Consider the following 24,577-nt stretch of genomic DNA (forward strand, 5'->3'; position numbering starts at 1 on the left):
ATAATAATAATAATAATAAAATTTAATAACAATAATAATATAAAGTAAAAAAGAATTAAAACCAACCAAAAACAAAATTGAAAAAAAAAACAAAAAAAGACAAAAAAAAAAAAAATCAAATCAAGAGGATGGAATTTGAAAATGAGGAGGGGTACTTGTAGAAAACCCCTTGTCATTACAACCTTCCACAAACAGAAATTTGGGGCTAGAAAAGAGAATCCGCAATAATCGCGTTGTATCACTCGATTGCGATTGAGAAAGGAAGAAAACAGGTCATTTGGCAAATATTAGGGAGAGAGAAACCGAATCCACAGTTAAACATCACGCCACGTGCCCTTCCTCATGTCAAATTACCCCTCCCCCAACTTCGTGGTCACTTAAACTGCGCCAAAAGCTCTGAATCTCCCCCTCACACACTCACACACGCACGAATTCCCCGCCTTCCTTATTCAACCAATTTCATTCGTGGAAAAGTTTGCTCCTTGTTAGAACGTTCTTCCTCTTTTTCTTTATTCACAAAGTGATTAAGGTCTATTATTTTAGTAATAATATTAGGCGATCGACTGCGGATTATGCTTAAATATGGGTATAATGAGAAGGATACCTGCAGGGATTTTGGTGATAAGAAGCATTAGGGGAAAAGATTGGAGTTTGAAAACGTATAGATATCTCACCCTATTTGTTACATTCGTTGCATACACTTCATACCATGCATCGAGAAAACCTAGTAGCATTGTAAAAAGCGTGTTGGATCCTCCACGCCATGGAAATCAATCCAACTCCAATACTAACGTTCCCCCGTGGCCATGGCCGATAGGCGACTTTTTCATCCCCAAAATGAATGATACTTATTCGGATGATGGATGGGCTCCATTCAACGGGAAAGATGGCACTTCAAAACTAGGGGAAATAGACGTTGCATTTCTAGCGGTTTATTCATTAGGGATGTACGTTGCTGGTCATTTAGGAGATACTTTGGATCTTCGATTGTTCTTGACAACTGGGATGATCGGGAGTGGAATCTTTGTGGCATTATTCGGGATGGGTTACTTTTGGGATGTTCATCATTTTTGGTATTTTTTGGGGATGCAAATGGTTGCCGGATTGTTTCAGGCCACCGGTTGGCCATCGGTGGTGGCAGTGATTGGTAATTGGTTTGGTAAAAGGCGGAGGGGATTGATAATGGGGATTTGGAATGCTCATACATCTGTCGGCAATATCAGCGGTTCTCTTCTTGCCGCCAGTGTTCTTGATTACGGTTGGGGGTGGTGCTTTATTCTTCCAGCAGCTTTTATCGTGGCAGCCGGAGTCATGGTGTTTTTGTTCTTGGCAGCTTATCCAGAAGATGTAGGTTTCCTGGATCCAAGTGAATCTTCTCCAAATGCGAGAGGATCGATTCATGATGATAATATGATGTGGGAAGAGGGTACATCAAATGATGAGGAGGCCCCTGCTCCTCACATTCATTCTGTTAATCGAAGAGGCGTTGGTTTTGTTGGAGCTTGTTTCATCCCCGGAGTCATTCCGTTTTCATTATGCCTTTTCTTCTCAAAACTTGTTGCATACACCTTTCTCTTTTGGTTGCCTTTCTATCTAAGTCAGACAGGTACGATACATTATGCATGTTTTTTTTTTCAAAGTACAAAACTAGCACCTCGTTTTCATTTATTTTTCTTATCAAGGCATTATAGTTCTAACATCCACCCATTCATAGCATCATACTTTCAGCTTTGGCCAATTAGGACTTTATATTAGTGAAAATTTTGATTAATTTGTATTTTACCAACATTGCTATAATTAAATAGATTTATCAAACTACAGTTTTGAAGTAAGACTGTAAGGAACAAATCAATACTTCTTCCATTTAGACCTTGCACAAAATAGACATACAACTTACTTTGTTATGTTGGTTTAGTTAAAAAGAAACACCATTATAAAAAGATGCCATTTGCAAATTTTCTTAGAATGTATATGACTTTTCTAAGTAGCCAACGTAATTTGAAGTATTGCTTAATTTGTAAATCTTGCAAAAATGGCGTGAAAAGAGCTTGTAAAGGTAGTAGAATGGATTTGATATTTGTTGTTAGGGATTGTCTGGATGACATTTAAACTAACTGTTATGATTTGAAGTTGCATCAATGAATTTTTTGTGTGTGCATAAACTGATTATGCTTATGATAATTTCATTATTTTAGGGTCAAAATAATCGAAGCCATAAAAATTAGACAGTTGTAGTTGCAGTAAACTGATTATTGATATAAATATGAAATTGCTAAATAGCTCTAGCTTTATATAATTGATTATCTGAAACTGTTAGATAGGCTTTCTAAGATGTTTTTTTGGTGATCACTGTTAGAAGTGGCATTTATATCTTTTGTAATAACAAGAGATCAAGAACCAGTGAACGTCCCCACTTTTTCCACCTTTTTGGATGGGACAAAAAGTTTCAATTTTGTTCCCAATGACATCAGTTCAGGTCAATCTTGTGACTTGATGCACACCAAACATAGTACAATCTACATGGAGATATTATTATAATTCTTTGATGATGATCAATTGTCAAAGTTTGCATATAACTGCAACTTTTCGTTATGTATTTACCTCTTTTGGGTTCATTTTAACTATTTAAAATCACTCTTTGAGGTTGCAGAGATCGGTGGAGAGCGTTTATCAGTAAAATCAGCCGGAAACTTGTCGACGTTATTCGATGTTGGGGGAATCTTCGGTGGTATTTTAGCCGGATATATTTCTGATAGACTCAAGGCGCGTGCCACCACTGCCGCAACTTTTATGTACGCCGCCATCCCATCAATGCTTCTATATAGAACTTATGGAAACATCTCGAAGACCATGAACATTATCCTGATGATAATTGCAGGCCTGTTTATAAACGGGCCTTATGCTCTGATCACCACCGCCGTGTCGGCCGATCTCGGGACACATAGTTCTTTGAAAGGCGATTCACGGGCCTTGGCAACCGTGACCGCTATTATTGATGGCACTGGTTCTATCGGGGCGGCATTGGGTCCGCTTTTGACTGGATTTCTTTCTACAAAAGGGTGGGATGCAGTATTCGCGATGTTGATGATTGGTGCATGTATCGCGGGTCTACTCTTGACTCGCCTTGTTTGTACTGAACTCACAGAGAGGACGGCCTTGACAAGTCCACGTCCACGAAATAATGTTGAAGGTATATCATATGCTTTTTACTTTTTCAATTATGGGATATTTATGCTCCTGTTTGGTATGCAAGACATAATTGTCTTTTTAATAAGATGTTATAGTATTTTTTCGGTAGAATGAGGTAGGACATGGATTGATCTCAATTGGACAAAAACTATAGTATTTTTCTCTACCCACAATGGTGGTATAAGGTGGGTTATAGACTAATGTCTATAGGACAGTAGCCACAATATTTTGTCTCACCCAAATTGATCGAATAAGGTGGAGACATAGTGATGTCATTATTACAAAAAAATGCACTATTTTGTCTCAACCAAAATGGTAGCACACAGACCAATGTTGATATGACAAAAAACAGTCATAGTTTCTCTCTCCAAAAAAGGTGGGACACAATCATTATCAATAAGATAAAAATTGAAGTACTTTGTATCTCATCCAAAATGGAAGAATAAGGTAGGACACTGACAAATGTTATTAGGATAAAAAGGGAAATATTTGCTCAACCAAAAGAAGGTGGAACACAAACACATGGAAAAACTGTAATATTTGGTCACACCCAAAATGTAGGATCACGTGGTGGGATAGGGGCTCACTCTCGATCTCTTACATGCTCAAAAAGAAATGAATGTCCTCCTTTTTTCTCATTCATTGAAAATCATCTTAGAAAGGTTGTGAATCAGATGTAGCAAGTAGCAATTATATGCCATTTTGGAGTATTTATTAGCCAAGAGACGTGACTTAATCTGGTAAAGTATATGTCAGTGTCGTTTGAACTTAATATGAAAATCTAGGAAAAATGGCTTTTCCCAATAAGTCCTAACCTTTTATAAATTTGTGCTTTTTTTTTTCTTCTATATCCTCAAGTTTGTTGTCACTTTTTCATATTTTGAAACAACATTCATCTATACACCATTTTTCTCTTTTATTTTGTGCAGCTCCTTTATCACAATCACTTTTACGTGACGGGAGGAGGTAGTCGTTCGTGAGCATTTCTGGCAATCAATACACGTTTTTAAGTAGAAAAGAATGGTTTACATAGGACAAAAGAACGACAAGGTGCACGTCTGCATTCATAGGTGATCTTGTATTAGATTTGTGAGATGTGACATACAACAAAATCCTATGAACATATAATTTTCACATCATTTTGTTCAACTATTAATGTATAACAATCAGCTATAAATACAATTTTGTGGTGTTTTTGCATTATTTACATTTCAATCTTCTTCTTTTTGGCTTTTATGTTTTGTCGTATTCAATGTTGAAAACACATTATGCAAATGTTGTAACGTAATTCCGTCAATTTGGTATCATTGTGCAACACTAGAAAATACATATGTACTAATAGAAATATACATATATAGATAGCATCTTCATAGAACCGGATTAGTGTTATCTTAATAACAAAAAGATTCCAAACGGTTGCTAAAATTTTAGTGAATGATTGATAATTATTGTTATCATGATTTAAGATCATAATAACTTTTTATGCTATAGTCATAAGATCACTATGATCTTAGGATGGGGATGTCCAATGTGGGCCTCCGGTACCATCGCCCCACCCACTCATTATTGCCTAAAAGGAAGCTGATACGGGTACATGTCTTGAGTATCCTTCCCTCTTTTGACCCCCTTGTACATTGTATATACACATTTTATTTCGCAAAGTGCAATCCATCAAATGAGAGAATTCCTTGAATGTAGCAATTTTAATCGATGAATTCTCAATTTCATGGCTGAAAATTGGGTTAGGGACGAAGTCGGAGGAGAGACAAATAAATGTAACATTGATGTGGAAGATAAAAAATGTTATGAAAATAATCCTTATAAAGTTTTAAATTGTGTAAATAAAATTAGAGGAAATAGTTATTCATATTAGCTATATATCATTTTTTTTACATAAAAAAAATTATATTTCAAAATGTACTATGTTTTTACAATTTATGTAGATCGTCAATAATACCATTTTGATTAATTAGTTTTTAACAAATACGTATTACATTTTTTATAATAATAACTTTATAAATAACTAGGGAAGTGACTCATGGAGGAGTTTTGTTTTTTTTTAGCATTAAAGTGACACCAAGGGTTAATGGTCAAAACTTGGACCATAAATGAGAAAAAAACATCCATATAAATCATATACTAAAAGGGGACATTACATTTAAATCATAAAGTAAAAAAACATCAATTACATGAACCGTTGGTCAACATTTTTTATAGAAGTATACCAAGAAACTTATTATTCCAATAACAATCCCTATAAAAAAGAAACATTTATTGGGAATGGATGAATTATAAATTCATGCAGCTGGAATAAAAACACAAAACGTGTTTACTAAAGCCAATCACCTCTCTAGTTGGTGTGTTTTTACTATTTTTTTCTGTCTCTCTTGATACAACTTGTTCTTCACAAGGATTGATTATAAGTTTTAAAGTGAAATCAAGTGCCAACTGTCGCAGGCGTGTAAAATACACCGATTGATCAACCCCTTTTAAACATTGCATTCCGTATTTCCAGTAGCTCCATCTTTTATCTCATAAGCACCTGGAAATATAACACATAAGAGTTTCGTCAAAGTTTATAAACATCGATATCATCCATAGAGTTTTTATGTTTTGAAGAATAAGCAATTGAATCAAAACATTCAAAGGACAAAAAAGTGATAAAAATCAATTTTGATGGTGTTTAAAACTTAAAACAAAAAACATTATAAGTTAAAACCAAAACAACCACTTCCTATCTAGCTCATTTCCACCTCTGAAAACATTAACATCAAATCAAAAAATGGAACATGAGGTTATAGGTTCTAAATAAAACTCAGAATGGTGAGATAATTTGGGGAAAACATCATACCAAATTATTTCACTATACGTGAAATCGCTAAGGAGGCAATAGGAATGTACATATAAATCGTCTTATTAATAAACAGGGATAGGGTTTTGGAAAAGAAAGCTAACCAACTGTAGAAGATGCGATGGCAGAGCCACAACAGAATGTGTTGAACTCATGTGGTAACCCTATGGCAACACACCTAAAATCCAAATCATCATCGTCGTCTCCATCGATCTCGTCTTGAATAATCAGTGGGTATGGAAGAAATACCTCCTCTCGGAGGAGGACATATGGCGGTGGAAGAATCGGGAAGAGATTAAGACGATTGGGAAGAAGGGGTAAGAAGAAGGCGGTGGATATCTGGAGCAATGTTATTGGAACTAAGGTTTTGAAAACCGTACCCGACTTCGAACACCTGTTGTCTTACGAGTTCAATGGTTCAAGTGGTCCGATCGGTTGAAACGGTCTCAAAAACCGGATGAGCCGGATATATTTGAGAATGAAAGTAGGACTGGACTCGACAAATAATTTGTATAGCGTTTGGTAAGACTGGATAGAACTGAACAAATTGTCTGAAACTGTTTGATAACAATAGAACTGGACAGAACAAGATGCAAAAATGACCATACTATCCTTATGCAAAAAAATATTCATAATAATTCTATTTAACATACATAACTTCAAAATAAACATTTTTAGTAAAAAAATTACTTAAAATTCTCATTAAAACAAGCTCTAATACCAAATAACCAAATTTGATTCAAAATTAACAAACTTCTAAACCAAAATGGTTTCCAAAATCCTTATTTTTAAATAAAAAATAAAAAACTTCAATTGTCATCTTCCAATATAGTCTTCGCAAAAAGTGGTTTAGTAGTTACGTCCAAGCTATTCTACATAGGTAACAAATTCAGGTTTTTTGTAAACTTCAAACAAATTCGCATGATTTCTGAAGAAGACAACTTCATAGTCTTCAACTCTTCATGTATAGTTTTTAACTCTGTGAGGTCATTTATTGAAGACGTAATAGCCCTAGTCATTTTTTGAATTTCCTCGGATACGATAGCTAACCCCATTTGAATTACATGTGTTACTTCTTCAGATGCCGCTTTTCTTTTTCTATTTTGCGCTGAGTCTTTGAGATTTGGATTGGAGGAAGTTGCAGTGTTTTGACGATTAGAATTAGATGATGGAAAATTTTCTCCTTCTTCGTTATCAGCATTTTGATTTTCTGTCACATCGCCGCTGATTCAGCCATAGCGCCTGTAGCTCGATCTTTACCAAAAACATTTGCCAGTCGCTCGTATGCAGGGAATGGTTTGTTAGCGACCTATTTTTTATTTTGATGTTTCTAGTAAAACAAACAAAGTTACATGTAAAACCATATATTTAATACTTAGATATGCATACAAATAATATATATATATATATATATATATATATATATATATATATATATATATATATATATATAATCACTAACCTTTAGATATTCCTCTAATATCTTAGCAGAATCAACTACTACACATTTACGAGCATCATCCCAACCAAACCCACTTGTATTTTGCATATCATATGCAGCAAAAAATTTATCCTTTAAATGTTTGATTTTGTTTTGTACGTGCTTTGCTGTTAGATTAATAGCAACGACTTTTTCCCGCGACTTTAGAACGACTTGATCATAGGTTCCAGGCCTAAAACTTCCATTATCACCTCTACCACCGATGACAACAATGTCTTGAAGGATGGTAATCAATGCATCCTCTTCTTCTTGAGTCCATTGACGCCTGTCTGCCATGATTTGTTATCTGCTTTTGTCATATTATACATAACAAAGGTAAATATATAAAAACAGAAAATATAAAAACAAATCATACACTAAGCAAGTTAAAATTAATAAAAACATACACAAAAATCAAAGTTGTTCGCATCAATAACAATTACAAATAACAAGCTTAAAAATAAAAGTTCTAAAATTAAAAAATAAAAAAATAAAAAAAATAAAAAATAAAAAATAAAAAAAATTACTAAGATCTAGTTGACATCCAAGACTCAAACATTTCTTGTGCTAAATCATCTCTCCATTAAGTCCATTCATTACTTGATTCAACAACATCCACAATTTGAAAATGATTTGGTTGCTCTTCCCCGATAGGCATATCTTCAAAAGTGCTAGACGTGTTTTCCTCTGGATCAAGACCCATGTGTGTCCTAATAAAATTATGCAACAAAGCACATGCCATGACTATTCTCCCTTGAATTCTTATCGGATAAAATGAAGGATTTCTTAATATAGCCCAACGTCTCTGTAGTAGACCAAAACACCTCTCAATAACATTCCTTGCTTGAGAGTGTTTCATGTTAAAGTATTCCTCCTTATATGTAGGTGCACGTGTACTATATTTCCATTCCCGTAAATGATACCTAATACCTCTATATGGTGCCAAAAAACCTTCACCATTGATATATCCTCCACCAGCCAAATAATAGTTACCTACAATAAATAAAATAAAATAATATATATATATATATATATATATATATATATATATATATGAATATGTAATTATGTTTACTTCAAATATTTAGTAATTATTGTTTTAACTTACCAATTGGAATCTTCAAACCATTATGTCTAGTAATTGTATCCCGCAAAACCCTTGAATCAGTAGCCGAACCTTCCCTACCAGCTAAGACGTAGACAAAATTCATGTCACGATTGCAGACACCTAACACATTCATTGCTATATTACCCTTTCTTGTTCGATACCTTGGTTTATCTTAGTCAAGGACATTAACTTCAATATATGTTCCATCAATTGCTCCAAGACAACCCTATAAATAAAATACTAACTCGTTCTTGGTTCAAACCTTATATTAATTTGTAATATATCATAATAATATTATAATGATTACCTGGAACCATTTCCATCGGTTGTCTATACAATCATTTGCAACAGGCGTTGGGTTAACAAACAATATCTCTTGCAAATGCATCAAAGCACCCAAAACTCGATGAACATAACGACTTACTATTTCCCTTGACCGATAGAATCTAACTTGAATACATCGGTTTTCTTTGTGGTGTGCTAATATGTTTAAGAATATAGCAACTTGCTCCTCGATGGTCACTAAACCGTCGTTTAATAATCCACCACGAGTTTGTAGTAATTCACATAAACGTGCAAATGCATTTCTGTCCATACGTAACTCATGTATACAATTTTCATCACCTTCACGTGTGATACGTTGTATTTCTATTGACCTTTTCGAAATTGTGTCTAATCTACTTTCACTTAAATCTCTCCTTTGAGCTTCTTGTTCCTCACATTCAATTAACCAAAGTCTAATTGTAGCTAGGCACATCAACAACTAAATATAACTCTACAATAATTCCACAAATATGAGCAAATGATTACGATCCATATCTACAAAGTTTATAAAAAAACAAGTAAAAAACAACATATGCTTGACTATAATGAGAAACATACACTTAGGGGGGGGTGGTACAATCAATTAACAGGTAATAAAATCTTAGTGACAGCTACAAACACGCAACTACAAGCACTCATGGGCATTTTCGTCCATAATCGAGTATCTAAAACATGCATCTGACATAAACAATATAAACTCGATATGAACAAACTTCTAGAACAAAATGTTTCTAAATTCAATAACTATCAATAAAAAACAAACAATTTCAAAATTATTGGGTAAATATGTACACCGGGAGGCAGCAAAACTATATTAGGCTTACAGGCTAACAAGATGTATTAGGTTGAGCATTGACTATGGTAAATCTATAGAGGTATATCGGTCATTTATCAGAAATGAGGTGAGGATGAAAAAAATGATGCCTACAACTGTATTCATGCAGGGGTATAATGATCAATGTAAATTCAAGGGGTATAATTGTCAATGTAAGGTAATTTTTATTTTAAATCTTTGAAGAACGATGATGGAAATGATATTATGGCACTAGATTTTTTTTATTCATTAATCATTTTGTAGTTTGGAGATTAAAAACTATTTCTATGGGTTCAAGCAATATTAGAAAGGTAATCGAGTAAAACAGATTATTGGAATGTGGCATTGAATCTTCATGCTTTATACACAGATTGTTAGATGATTGGGAGCACAGATTTGGTGAAGATATGATTCATGGATATACATGGGTGTATTGGTCATTTATCAAAAATAAGTCAAGTATTACAACCAAATGACACCTACAATTGTGTTCATTCAAGGGGTATAATGGTCAATGGTCACTATAACAATAAATTAAAATCTTTCTTATGGACGTTCATGTGACCTCCTAAGGCTTGATCGTTTGTGAAACCTCTTTTGTAGTAAGTACACTCATAAGAACGACCCAGACCATCTTTGGCTCTATCAGGTGACAACGAGCAACCACTAGTTTCCTGATCGCTCGAAGTTTTATGAATTTCGGTGCTTCTCGGAATTCATAACTTTTAAAAGGGATGCCGATTAACACTTTACTGGATTTAAGGGTATATAAAGATCAAAAAATTGGGTTTAGAAAGAACAGAGGCAAAATTGGATTTAGAAAGATCGGACGCATGTATGTATAACGATAAACATAAAATTTTGAAATCAATTGATACAAGTATGTAAAACTAGATAAAAAAAAAAAAATACAAATCAACTGATAACTAATAACATATCGATGCAGGTGAATAAAAAGAAAAATAAACTTGAAATTTGAAATCAATCAGGTAAGTAGAGAAAGAAACAGGTGAGTAGAGAAAGAAACATCGCACCTTTGAAATTGAATTCCTTGCAGATGAGATATCGTGAAATTGATCAGACTCGGAATTACTTGATTGATTATGCGGAGACGATAATCGACTACGAGCATATGTATAGCGAGAAAGACGAGATGAGGCTACGAGAAAGATGGAGACGAGGCTGCAGAAGCGTTCCTAATAAGGTATTTCCGTCCAAGCCTTCAAGGAATAGAAAATAAAAATGTGTTCCACCTATTTGGGTGGGACTATTTTTTATATGAATAGTCCCATTAGACTTGGTCAAAAAAATTTGTTCCATTTCTACTTGCGCTAAACACCTTCTGAAAAATAATAGTTCTGTTCTGTTCCACTTAGTTCCCCCAACCAAACAGGGCCTAAGAGCCTAGAAGTTGGCAAGTTCATATGTTGACTCCATCATAAAAAATTGATATTTCTTGTTGCACATTGAAGTCATGTTGAGGGCAATGTCGTAACAATCTCTTGTAACGCTCCCAAACTTCATATAGCGACTCCCCCTATAATTGTTGAAATTTTTGTATGTTTCTTTTTAAGCTTCACCACTTTTGAAGGAGGGTAAATTGGTTTATGAAATCAGTCTTAAAATCAGCCCATGTTGTGATTGCTCCAAAGGGGAGAGATTTTAACCATTCCTTAGCTTCACCCTTCAATGTGAACGGTAAGAGTCAAAGAATCACCGCATCTTTACTTATGTTTGGTGCATGAAAATAATTTGAAATCTCCACCACCTCTTCTATATGCTCACAAGCATCCTCATGCTCCTTCCCAAAGAATGGTAGTTCCTTTAGCATGCCAAGAATATGTCCCGGTAGTTCGAACTTTGTAGTTGTTGGGATTTTTGGTGGATCAAGACCTTATATGTTGTCATTCCTCATATGCCACTTGTAATCTTCTACTGTCATGGTTGTGATGTCCCCCATTTTTTCTTGCTAGGATAAAACTAGAAAATACACATAAAACAAACAAAAAAGAAATAAACTAAAGATTGACTGAAACGTAACCACAATATGGCTAAGATGACCACGGCGTGGTTGTTGCTCAGACAAGAAAATAAATGCAGAAAAGTAACTTTTTGCAGTTTTTACCCCACAAAAAGGATCGAATAACTAAAAACAATTAAACTAAAAATCAAATAAGTTGTTGCCGGCAACGACATCAAAAACTTGATGTGCATAAAGTATACCTATCAACTTTTAAATTTATAACCTAAAAAAACTTAACTAACTAACTAAAAGCGGGGGGGGTTTATCTGGTTTTACAAGTTCAGATTCACTTAATTAAAATAATCAACTAATTACTAAAGTAAACAACTAGAAAGACGATTTTAAATCAAGAATAAATAATACTTTCATTTAGCTTTAAATCCCTCATGTTTCCTACGGTTGATTTCAAGACAATGGATTAATTCCATTAGTTACCAAATAAAAGTTACCGGTCATCATGATCAGACTAACTAGCATAAGTCAATTCAATAACTTTAACCCCAACGTTCATGTAAGGACACTAAATTGATTTTAAAGGTAATTTGGACTCTGAATGATAAATCTACAGATTACTATTCTTTGGTCAAGTCTAGTAATAAAAAAAAATATATTATGATCAAATACTCCTCTCTAGCGCACTTAAGCAACTAACTTATCACTTAAACTAGGATATGACTAATCACTAGCTCTAACAATTTAATGATCATAAATAGTAAGGTAAATCGATTTCTTGCATTTAACTACAGTTTAACTACACAATCTTGAGACAAGGCAATAAAGATAGAAACTTAAAAAAGCTAGGTTTAGATTTATCAAACAATATTTAAAGAAAAACTAACTTCATTAATCCGTCACACAAGAAATCAACACATAGTATTCAAGAGTTAATCTAATCTAAACGAAAGCAAGGGTTATTAGCCCATAACCACAGCTGAAAAACACATAAACAAAAGGTAAACCAAGCTAAACATCATTAAACTAAGCAAACCGAATGTATAGATGCGAATCCTTGCTCTATTATCTTTATCCTTTGATCTCTAGTCGAATTATGCCCTCCAAGGGTTCTTGGAAGGGTTTTTCTTCGTTAATTATCGTATCCCTCAAGCCTCCAACTTCTAGAAATGATCTAATGTCTGGAACATATTTACTTGCCAAATTCTGGCCAACACGACGTGGTCAACCGTCACCACATCGTGGTCTTCATGGATATCTCGTATTATAACAACTAGTAAACTAGGTCACCTGTAATCCAATCTGTCTTGAATGTTTGTTTAGTGATTTTACTGAGAATACATGGAATTTTAAGGGTCAACACAAGGTTGGTGAGAATTACAGGTTTATGCTAACAGCAGTAATACTTTTAAAAAGTCTAAAAAGTATTTTCTTTGTATGTATAACAATAGTTAAAACAGTGTGCAAAGAGTCTTTGAAAGCCAAAATTTATCTTTGTATAAGTAAATCCATAATTAAAACGATGTTTGTAAAGAATCTCTGAAAGCCAAAATGTATCTTTGTATAAGTAAATCCAAACTTAAAACTATGTTTTTAAAGAATCCTTTAATGTACTTGAAAACCAAACTATACTGTTGCATAAGTAAATCCATACTTAAAATAGTTTTGAAAGAAACCAAGCCCATGGTTTGTAGTGAGAGAGAGAGATTCCAGTTAATGTTTATAGTGAGTCCTATAACCGTGCTATGTGACTGAATGTACCCTCCCTCTACAACGCTTCAGCGGAAGTTGTAGTAACAATAGTAGATACTTATCACCTGCTTTGATTGATCGGTTGAGGTTGTAGCTAGCAACTGCAGGTGAGGATGTCAACCCCTTATAGATCTATACATATGTATCTCTCTTCGAAGATTAACGGTTATAGTAGTGTGTGTATGCTAAGTTTTTAGACTCGACTAATGAATATAGTCTCACTAGAAAGCCCTTAACTAATGTATGTCAATAGCTCTTAGCCCTAACTTATTTTTGGATAAATCACTAGGCAAAATGAATTTCATTGTATAAAGTTTATAAAAGTCGAGTATGATTGATATGTTTGTAAAAGTGTAATGTACTCCCTTTTATAAGAGGTACGTTCCAAAGTAATGAACATATGTACATGTATGAACTTTATGTATTTAAACATATAAATATACATGCATAGTAATAACTTGAATCCTTGAAATACTACAATGTTTTATGATAAGTATTTTATGACATACAATGTCACCTAAATCATATATTTTTGTATCATGTAGCATTTGTTGTGTGGACTAGTTATTTCACGATAAAATGACTATAATATGTACACGAAAAGTTTATACTAGTTTATTTGTAACAATATGTTACATTGTTAAATAACATTTTTATAAACTAGACTTATTGTATTTTTGCATAAAAGGATAATTTGTTTGCATAAACAAAGTATATAGGCACATGTATCACCCTTCCCCCCTGAAATAATTAAAATTATTGAAAAGAGGATCGTAAGCACTCACCCTTGAAGCGTGAATTTAATTTGTACGGAATCGGTTTATTTTGAGAAGCTTGATGTGAGAAACCGCAATGCCACGATTATTGAACTTTAAAATACTTTCGGGCCGTTTTGTAACGAATTTACACTATAAAGGTTGTTTTTTAACTTCACTAAATTATAGGGGCTATTTGGTAATTTAATTAACCAAAGTAGGACTACCTTGGTTAAAATAATTCAAGGGAGGGACTGAAATGGTTTAAGCGGAATTAAAGTTTGAGACTTGGACTAATTTTGTTAAGAATTCTCCGGGGGGGGGGGGGGGGGGGGGGCTATTTTGTTTTAAATAAACCTAAGTTTGGGAAAAGGGTTTATTTGAAATGAATGTTTATCAGGGGTTATTTGGTCATTTTATCAAAGTTAAAAGGATTCTAGGGCTTTTATGTTTGCGTCCTCGTCATATGTTGATCGAGTAAAGGAAAGAAACACGAACGTCAGCCGGCAAGAAAATCACGAAGTCTCCTAGTCACTAATCCGATGTTTTGGTTGATCAATTGCGAGAAGGGTCTTTCTCCGGGGATCGATGAGGTCGAAGGGAAGGAAGGGACGAAGCAGCGAGGTTTCTCTCTTTCTGGCCTGGCTATGAGGTGCGAAGGGAGAAGGAGGAAATGGGTCCGATTGAAGCGACGCAAGTAGCAGCGACAGAGCACGCGAGGCGCCGACGGTCGTTGGTCGATGGGAGCAGAAGAGAGTGTGTGAGTGTGTGAGGAGGTCAGAAGAAGGGTCCAGTAGGAGATAGGAAGTAGAGATCGTTTAGGCTGCTGAGAGGAAGTAAAGTGCGATAGGTGGGGTTGCTGCCTCGATGGTTCACCGTAGCACCACCACTGCCGGTGGTTCATCACAGGGGACGAAGAAATAGGCAAAAAAACAAGGAAGAAAGGTAAAAAAAATCATCTTTGTTTCGATTAACAGCAAAGGAAATGGGGAAAAAAGGGGCCATTCTCTTGATTTCACAGGTAATCGACCACTCTAATGGGTGTGTTCTTGACAGGTAATCAAAGAAGAATGAAGAACAACAATAAAAATCTTTAGGAGTTTGGGTGTTGCTGTGAAATCGGTGGGAAGGAAGGAAGGGGTTTGAAAGAGGTTGTTTCCCTCATGGTTGCACATGTAATGACTCCTCTAGACGCATCTCCATTTTTTCCCATAAATGAACTAAAAAAATTGGAGGATATAATGTTTCATTTTTACTCTACGATTTTCTATCCTATTTTTTATCTGAAAAAGTATATTTCTAAAATATTATATTTTTATAACTTATATATATTGTCAAATACACCTTTTATATATATTGTCAAATACACCATCTCCTGATTAAACTCTATATTTATGATTAATTAATATAAATTAATATATAACATATATTATAAATATTAACATTGCATTTAAATTATAATTAGTATATAAAATAAACTAGAAAAATGTATAAAATAAAAATGAGAAGGATTAAAATTGGCAACCAAACTTCACCTTTATTCTTAGAGATTAAAATTGGCAACCAAACCTTTATTCTTAGAGATATGAATAGTATTTCCCTATGGGGGAATACTATTCATATCTCAAAAAATAGAGGTGAAAATGAGGTAGGGTTGGAAAACAATAGAGGAATAAATAGAGTTTGGAGGTGGGTTGGAGATGTCCTGATGTGTGTTCTTGGCTGAAAACGAAGGCTAAGAAGAAAAGAAACAACAATATTATGGTGTTTGTTCTTGGATGATCACGAAGAAGCAAATAGAAAAAAAAAATTGGAGTTGTTTGGTTGTTTTTTTTTTATCATTGTACATGTTAGAGTGTTGATTTTTATCGATGTACATGTTTGTTCTAGCTCCTTTTCACCTCTGAAAACATTCACATCAAATCAAAAAATGGAACATGAGGTTATAGGTTCTAAATAAAACTCAAATGGTGAGATAAGAGGGGCATGTGTTAGAGACGTTGGCTTATAAGGTGATTAGGCTTTTCATCATTGAAGACATTTCATTGCAGGAGAAATCCCCTGTGGAGGTCCATCAAGTCCTAAAAGATTCCCGATTGTAGCTCCTTGAGTTAAAAGATCTGCAGTCAATGCTTGCCCTAAAGCAGGAGTCAATGGTGGATGAACAACAGGGTTATAACCACCCACTAATGAGCCTCTCCTACACCACCAACACCATCACCTGAGTTGGAGTACTTGCATTTTTTTGAAGGGTAATGATCGCCACCATTTCCATACTTTTGATGTTGATGTTGGTTGTGATGTTGCTTTTGTTGTTGGACCATCAACAACCTTTTGGAAATATAAATTGAGGGGCTCAGAACCCTATGTTTGAAGAGTATAAAGGCATAACCTTTAGATTTTCTGATGACCTTATCTACAACAGCTTTACAATCTTCGATCTGACCATACTTGCCAAACTCCCTAGTTAGAATCATAACATTGGTATCTCAACCTATACCCAAATTTTTTTTGTAAGAGTACGAGTAAGAAGGTTGTGTAATGATTTTGATTTTTGGTGTTTGATTTATGATTTTGATTTTTGGTGTTTAATTTTAAAGTTATATGTAAGAGTACGAGTAAGCAGGTTGTGTAATGATTTTGATTTTTGGTGTTTAATTTATGATTTTGATTTTTGGTGTTTAATTTTCTGTACTTGGTATTTTGAGATTCTATCTATTATTGGTTGTTTTCCTTTTGTATACACATGTACATGTATGTATATTTAATACTTTTACAAATAATTTTTGATAAAAATAATCTATTTTTATTTGTCATGAGTTTGTTATATAAATTTGTGTAATACATATAATATAAATTTAAACTTATACATAGGAAATGTAAAATTGTTAAGTTGTTAAATCTTGGTCTCTTAAATTCAAAATTGACATATATAATGTATACTAGTTTATAACCTATGAGAACCACGGTTATAATATTAATTAAATTTTCATATCAAAAAATCAAAAATTATTAATTGATATTTTAAATAAATTATTACTTAAGAGATATTTTTTAGTTATATAAAATTATAATCGATGATTTAATTAAATATATGAAGTTATATCATCTTATAATATGTATTAATTTTATTTTATTTTTCAATCTAATGTTATTAGTATAATATAATTAGGGCATCTCCAACCCACCTCCAAACTCCATTTTTTTCTTCATTTCTTCCCTCATTCTTCTCCAACCCTACCCCATTTTCACCTCCATTTTTGGAGATATGAATAGTATTCCCCCATAAATTGGGGAATATTATTCATATCTCTAAAAATGGAAGTAAAGTTTGGTTGTCAATTTTAGTCTCTCTCATTTTTATTTTATACATTTCTAGTTTATTTTATCTACTAAAAATAATTTAAATACAATATTTAATATTTATAATATAATGTTATATACTAATTTATATTAATTAATCATAAATATAGAGTTTAATTAGTAGAGGGGTGTATTTGACAATATATATAAGTTATAAAAATGGAATATTCCAATAATATACATTTTGGGGTAAAAAATGGGGTAGAAAATGGAGTAGGGTTGGAGATGAAACACTGTTTACTCCATTTATGGGAAAAAAATAGAGATGGGTTGGAGATGGTCTTAGAGTGAGAAAATTAAAATTTGAAATTTAAAATGAAGAATCAATTATTAATTTAATATAATTAGAGTGGGAAAATTTAAAATTTAAAATTTGAAATGCATAATCAATCATTAATTTAATGTAATTAGAGTGAAAATTTTAAATTTTAAATTTTAAATGGATAATTAGTAGGTTGACAAGTTGCATGATAAGTGATATATAACATTAATGATGAGTTCTAATTGTATGACACTTGTCAATATGAGATTAAATCTATTCTTTTATTAAAATAGGAAGATTTATGAAAATTTAACCAACCACATGTAATTTGTCATCACACATGTCACATACCTGTGTTTGTATATATATATATATATATATATATATATATATATATATATATATATATATATATGTCATCACATGTAATTTATCATCACACATGTCACATACCTGTGTTTATATATATATATATATATATATATATATATATATATATATATATATATATATAGTTGTTTACGAATTTAGGAGTGTTGGGCTATTCATCGTTAAAATCCATATCAACCGGTTTTGATTTTTATATTTTTCCAGGAATACATTACCAATAATAAAAACCATGTTGAAATCAATAATTTAAGGTTTCGCGATTAACTTATTCCAAAACGTTTGATTTTTTTTTTTATTTTTATAATATTTTTACTAAAAATACTTCAAGTATGAAATTAAATATTAGACTATAGCTTGAGTCCAAAAACGCTCTCAAAATTTGCATCTGAGGTGTACAAGTCCCTCAACATATGGAAACGGTTTTAGCAGTTTTAAGAAAATCAGTATTATACTAGTTTGGATTCTTAAAACGGTCTTATCTTTTGCATACGAGCTACGTTTTGGACGTTCTTTATATTTTCGGAAACATATACTATGAGACTGGAATGTTTTTTTCTCACAACTGCTTAATACGAAATTTCAATTTTTCACATGCATTATCTAGGGTTGCAGTTTGAGCAGATTGATTCGTTTTTTTCCAGTTTATACATTTGAAAGTAAGGTACCATCTGGTATCTTATATTAGTTGATATGAACTCATGTATTTACCAAAAGATGCACTAAAACTCAATGAGTCAAATTTCAATGAGATTTATTGTGAATTGACCGTCCACAGTCATTGGCCTGAATTCCAGGATGTCACATTACCTCCCCCGTTAAGGGAATTTCGTCCCAGAATTATTAAGTTCTAGACTATTTTGTTCCACTATCATTTCGTTACACTATTGGAGGGAAAACTACTGAAAAGTTGCGGATACTTTTGTTTCATTTAATCTCCACGTTCCCAAGTAAACTTCGACCCTCTATGAGAGTCCCATCAGACTTTTACTATAGGAATGCAACTTTGTTTGAGGCTTTTGATTTCTCAATCCATGATCTCCATCGGTTCCTCCACGAGTGAAGTTTTGCATTGACCTAGATCTCATCGAGAGAAATGACAAGGTTCTCATGAGACTTCTTAAGATTAAACACGTGGAATGTATTGTGAACTTTGTTGAGTTCTTGAGGTAAATTGAGTTTGTAAGCCAGGGGACCAACCCTTTCCATGATTTCAATAGGTCCGATGTAATGGGGGTTTAGTTTACCTCATTTTTCCAAATCTCATGACACATTTCCATACCGCGACCTTTAGTAGGACACGGTCTCTTACTTTGAGTTCTAAGGATTTGCGCCTCATGTCATCATAGATTTTCTGACTACTATGTGTAGCCTTTAATTGTTCCTTTATCTGAATAGTCTTTTCTATTGTTTCATGAATGATATCAGGTTTCATGAATGATAACAGTCTTTAATTGTTCCTTTATCTGAACAGTCTTTTCTATTGTTTCAAAATAAAGGCAATCGAGAATTGGTCAGCACCCAAAACGGTCTGATGTACCTTGGATTTAGTTTTCCATGCTTTCCGAAGTGTATCATGCCCTTCTAGGGTGAGACCTTCAACATGATGTGGTCACCAACCTGGAGTTCCAAGGGTTTTCTTCTCTTGTCTACGTAGTTTTTTTGTCTGTCTCTAGAAGCTTTAAGTCGTTCTCGGATTTGTACTATCTTCTCAGTAGTTTCTCGAATGATTTTCGGACCAGTGAGAGTGCTGCCAGAAATTTGGCCTCTAGCCCGTTGCCTGTCACCCACTTCAGCCCAACACAAAGGTGATCTGCACTTGCAACCATATAAGGCTTCGAATGGAGCAATCTTAATGCTAGTATGGTAACTGTTATTGTACGAGAACTCGACTAGTGGTAAATGGGTATCCCATGCTTTACCAAAGTCGATCATACATGCTCTCAACATGTCTTCTAACGTTTGAATCGTTCTCTCACTCTGTCTGTAGGTTTGAGAATGGTAGGCTGTACTCATGTCCAGCCTAGTTCCCAGAGATTTCTGTAGTGACTTCCAGAATTGTGAGGTGAATCTACTATCTCGGTCAGAGATAATAGATATTGGTACACCGTGCAGTCTAACTATCTCTCTGATGTATGTTCTAGTTAACTTCTCCATCTTGTCTGTTTCCTTTATTGGTAGGAAGTGCACGAATTTGGTTAATCTATCGACGATTACCCAAATGGTATCATGACCGCCTGTTGTCTTGGGTAACATGGTTATGAAATCCATTGTAATCTGTTCCCACTTCCATTCGGGGATTTCTGGTTGCTGCAGTAGACCTAAAGGCTTTTGATATTCTACCTTGACTTTGGCACAAGTGATACACTTGCCCACATAGGTAGCAATCTCAGCTTTCATGTTAAGCCACCAATAAAGTCTCTTAAGGTCCAGATACATCTTGTCTGAACCTGGGTAAACTGAGTATCGTGTCTTGTGTGCTTCATTCATGACAACCTCTCTGTAACCACCGAACTTTGGTGTCCAGATCCGGTTCATGAGATATCAGGCTCCATCACCTTTGATTTCTAAGTTCTTATACATTCCTCTCAAAGTCTTTGTGACAACCCAAAATCTGTATCTGTAAGTCAACACAATCAATAGGAAGTCAGAATTGCTTTTGTTTCGGTCTTACTGTGTTTTGGATCAGTTTGAAAATCTCTAAGCCAAGTATACTTATGGATTGAAGGCTGAGAAGTGTCAGTTCGGGATTAGAGGAATGGATTCGAGCCGGAAACATCATCTAGGGATGTTCACGGCCGCAAACTAGGTTCACGGCCGTGAACCCCCATATATATTATATATATATATATATATATATATATATATATATATATATATATATATATATATATAGGTTTAGGTTCAATGGAAAATGATTAATTAGGGCAACATATGCTGGAACCAATGATCAAGTGACACATGTCCATTTCTTTATTCATAAGCAATGTACTATGGAAGTTATTTATGTAGTTATTCCAAAGTGATGTGTTGTCATTCTTTTATTGGTTCCAACATGTGTTGTCCTAATTCTTTATTTTCCATATAACCTTTCCCTATATATATATATATATATATATATATATATATATATATATATGTTCTTTCTTCATTTACCCCTCATTTCCTCTCTCCTTGGCCAAAAACTCATCAAGACTCTCTCAAGACTCATCGAACAAAAGCTCTCTTTTCACCCCACAAATGTAAGTAATTCATCCCTCTTCACTTGTTAATCATCGTATTCATGTAAAGAGCATCGTATTCATCTATAAATTCATCATTTTCATCACCATCTTCATGAACTTGAAGAGTTTACGGCTGTGAACCCTTCATAGGGTCGTGAACCCTTCATAGATGGGCCGTAAACCCATTAAATGTTCATGTGTTCTTGGGTCGTGAACACATCTTGGGTCGTGAACCCTTCATGTGTTCATGGGCCGTGAACACATCTTGGGCCGTAAAACCATGTTGGTTTGGCCGTGAAGTCCATTTCATCCCTCATTTTTGGTTCTAACACTTCATTGCAAGTTTTTCCTACATTCTAATGGTGTTTCCTATGATCAGTAGTGGTCTTAGACACTAATTTTAGGCCTTTACATATTAATATGTGCTTAACAGGACCGTACTGTGCTCGGGACTTCACTCAGCATACCAAGCATCCTATCTTTGTCATTCATTCAAATCATTCACAATCACATGAGTTCATACTCCTATACTTTCCGAGATTTTTAATGTTTTAAAGGGGGGGGGGGATACAAGTAATCTTGTGTTGAAAAATATAATTTGGTTTATTATAGTTTTCTATCATTAGCACACATCGAACATAGAGCTTAATAAACATGATAAACAATGTACTACTAGACATGAAATCAGTTTTACAAAACATGTTAAGATACAAACGTTATAAGTACAGTTTTCAAACAAGGAATCAAACTTATGAATTTTGAAGTAAGAGGTATTATTTTTTTATAAGAATTTATATTAATAACAAAAATGGGTTTTCATAGTATTATTCGTGAATTCTTTGTGAGAACTACAATGTGAGACACGTCTTCTGGGAAGTCTACCCCTTGTAACCAGAGTCTCTTGGAGGGTGGTGGTTGTCGAGGCCAACACAAATAATAACCCTAAATATTACACACTAAAATAGTGTATAATGGTAAAGGGATCGAATCCACGGAGATTGGTTCAATTTATAACTCTATGAAAAATCTCTTTGTAAAAATACTTGTAAAATGACAATAAAAATAAAATGGGGGGTTTTGGTGTTTAAAATACTTGAAACAAACTAGAGTTAACTATGATTTAAATAGAAAAATGCAACAAAAATAAGAGTTTGATGTAAAATCAATAAAGGAGAGATGGTTGACTTAAAGTTTCCTCACTTTGACTTTTGATGAACATATCATTAGAATCCAATGGTGCAATACTTTGATTTAAATCCTTAATTTGGCTATAGCAATCCAAGGATCTTGAGATTACCTAGACTTTTCTTAATTGTTGAAATGGCTAGAGAAGCTCATAACAATTTCCTTAGTCAAAGTCACTAATTCCAAATAGCATGTAGTTAGTGAAAGTCAACTAGCATTAAGAACCAAAAAGTCACCAAATCCAAGAGGGGTCAAATGCTTTCACCACCATGTTGGAGGAAATGTTTTTATGATTGTGTGAAGCAAAAACAACACAAAAATCATTTGTTGCTTGCTAATTTGAGGATCATTTACTTAATCAAGAAATTAGCCAACTAATCACCACAAACATGTTTAAACTCATGAATAAAAACATACTAATAGTGATAATATGATAAAACATAAAACAACTCCATAAAGATTTAAGAACAAGTTCATGGATTCTTCAACATCCAACAAAAGTTCAAAAGATTCAACAAAAAGTCAACCAGGATTTGCTTAGCCAAGCATGGCTAAACTCAAATGAACAAAGTTAGATGAGATTGTACCAAACATTTGACAAGATTCAAGAGATGAAAAGAAGATATTCTTCAAGTGTTCTTGGCCTCCAAAAATGCTCCAAACTCCAGAGAGAAAGTCTCAAAATGTCACACCCCGAAAACCAAAGGCGGAAACATTTCCGGGGTTGACTCCACGTTGAGTATCAAATCCAATGTACATAGTAATCACAGTAAACAACCATTACATTACATATATTTGAAAGTTTACATTTGTTTCAAAAGTAAATTATACAAGTGTTATACATATATCATATGAACAAAAGTTGAGACGAGTCTTCTGAGCACTCCGTCTTCTCCAAAAGATATCGCCGGGTACCTGTCTAACGAGGACCTGAGAATACAAGCGGTTTGAAAATCAGCATAAAGCTGGTGAGTTCATAAGATGTTTGTTTGCTGAAAAATGTACCAGTTTCCTTTAGTTTTCCGAAAAGGTTTGTTATCCAAGAAAATCCCATATTTTCTTATGTAAAACAGTTTAGTTATCCTTCATCACAGTTCAATTACGCGTTATACGTTACCCCAGGAAAATCTCATATTTTCCTAAATGCAAGACTGATTGAATATCACAGAGTATAGTTTAATACACAAAACTAGATATTGAAAACCTTGGGATTACTATCCCGAATTAGATATAAAATAATTTAATATACGTGAATTGTAGATGGAAAATAGTTTGAAAACCTTGAGACTAACATCCCGTACTACATATAGATTTAATACCATGGGACTATCATCCCGGACTAGATACAAGATAGTTTGTTAAAACCATGGGATTACTATCCCGAACTAGATATAAGATATTTTGATAAAACCATGGGATTACTATCCTGAACTAGATATAAGATATTTTAATAAAACCATGGGATTACTATCCCGAACTAGATATAAGATATTTTGATAAAACCATGGGATCACTATCCCGAACTAGATATAGATTCTAACCATAGGAATAACATCCTACAATAGATATGAAACTTATAGACTAAAAACCATGGGATTACCATCCTGTACTAGATATATATCTCCAAAACCAAAACCGTGAATAAACTTATATTAATACATATTATGAGTCGGGTAACCATGCTGATACGACAACGAGACCTCCTTGACGCTTGTCAGACGTCGGACGATATCCAGAATTTGTCACCCCAGGCGTGCCCGCCTAACTGTAGCTAGCAGTTAAGATGTGGGATTGTCAGTTCCGAATAGATCTATTCACAAATTCCTCGCTCTCCCTCCAGGAGACTCTGGTTACACTTCCGGGGAGGATTTACTGATCATCCATAAAAGGGTAGTGACTAACTCACAA

General features: G+C 33.9%; 1 protein-coding gene, 1 long non-coding RNA gene and 1 other non-coding gene across 3 annotated transcripts; all 3 read left to right on the top strand.

Moving 5' to 3' along the window:
* Positions 1-208: 208 nt before the first annotated feature.
* On the top strand, positions 209-4,392 carry LOC145070481 (putative glycerol-3-phosphate transporter 4). Its single transcript, XM_079017423.1, has 3 exons — positions 209-1,606; positions 2,651-3,190; positions 4,119-4,392. Exons 1-3 carry the CDS (start codon positions 583-585, stop codon positions 4,157-4,159), a joined length of 1,605 nt encoding a protein of 534 aa, XP_078873549.1. The 5' UTR covers positions 209-582; the 3' UTR covers positions 4,160-4,392.
* A 6,843-nt stretch (positions 4,393-11,235) lies between these two features.
* On the top strand, positions 11,236-11,343 carry LOC145071641 (small nucleolar RNA R71). The gene has a single exon (XR_013690648.1). It is a non-coding gene; the product is annotated as a small nucleolar RNA R71 (small nucleolar RNA).
* A 3,394-nt stretch (positions 11,344-14,737) lies between these two features.
* On the top strand, positions 14,738-16,587 carry LOC145070254 (uncharacterized). The gene is made up of 3 exons (XR_013689877.1): positions 14,738-15,193; positions 15,305-15,423; positions 16,300-16,587. It is a non-coding gene; the product is annotated as an uncharacterized LOC145070254 (long non-coding RNA).
* Positions 16,588-24,577: the final 7,990 nt, after the last annotated feature.

This window comes from Lactuca serriola, chromosome 8 (assembly GCF_051521515.1).
Source record: "Lactuca serriola cultivar US96UC23 chromosome 8, Lser_US96UC23_V15, whole genome shotgun sequence".
In the NCBI taxonomy this organism is placed as follows: Eukaryota; Viridiplantae; Streptophyta; class Magnoliopsida; order Asterales; family Asteraceae; genus Lactuca; species Lactuca serriola.

Bases quoted from the DNA above. Each gene is read 5' to 3' on its own strand.
- LOC145070481 (XM_079017423.1), top strand. From the start codon at position 583: ATGGGTATAATGAGAAGGATACCTGCAGGGATTTTGGTGATAAGAAGC. The intron at 1,607-2,650 runs GTACGATACATT...TTGAGGTTGCAG, and splicing joins TTTCTATCTAAGTCAGACAG to AGATCGGTGGAGAGCGTTTA. The intron at 3,191-4,118 runs GTATATCATATG...TATTTTGTGCAG, and splicing joins TCCACGAAATAATGTTGAAG to CTCCTTTATCACAATCACTT.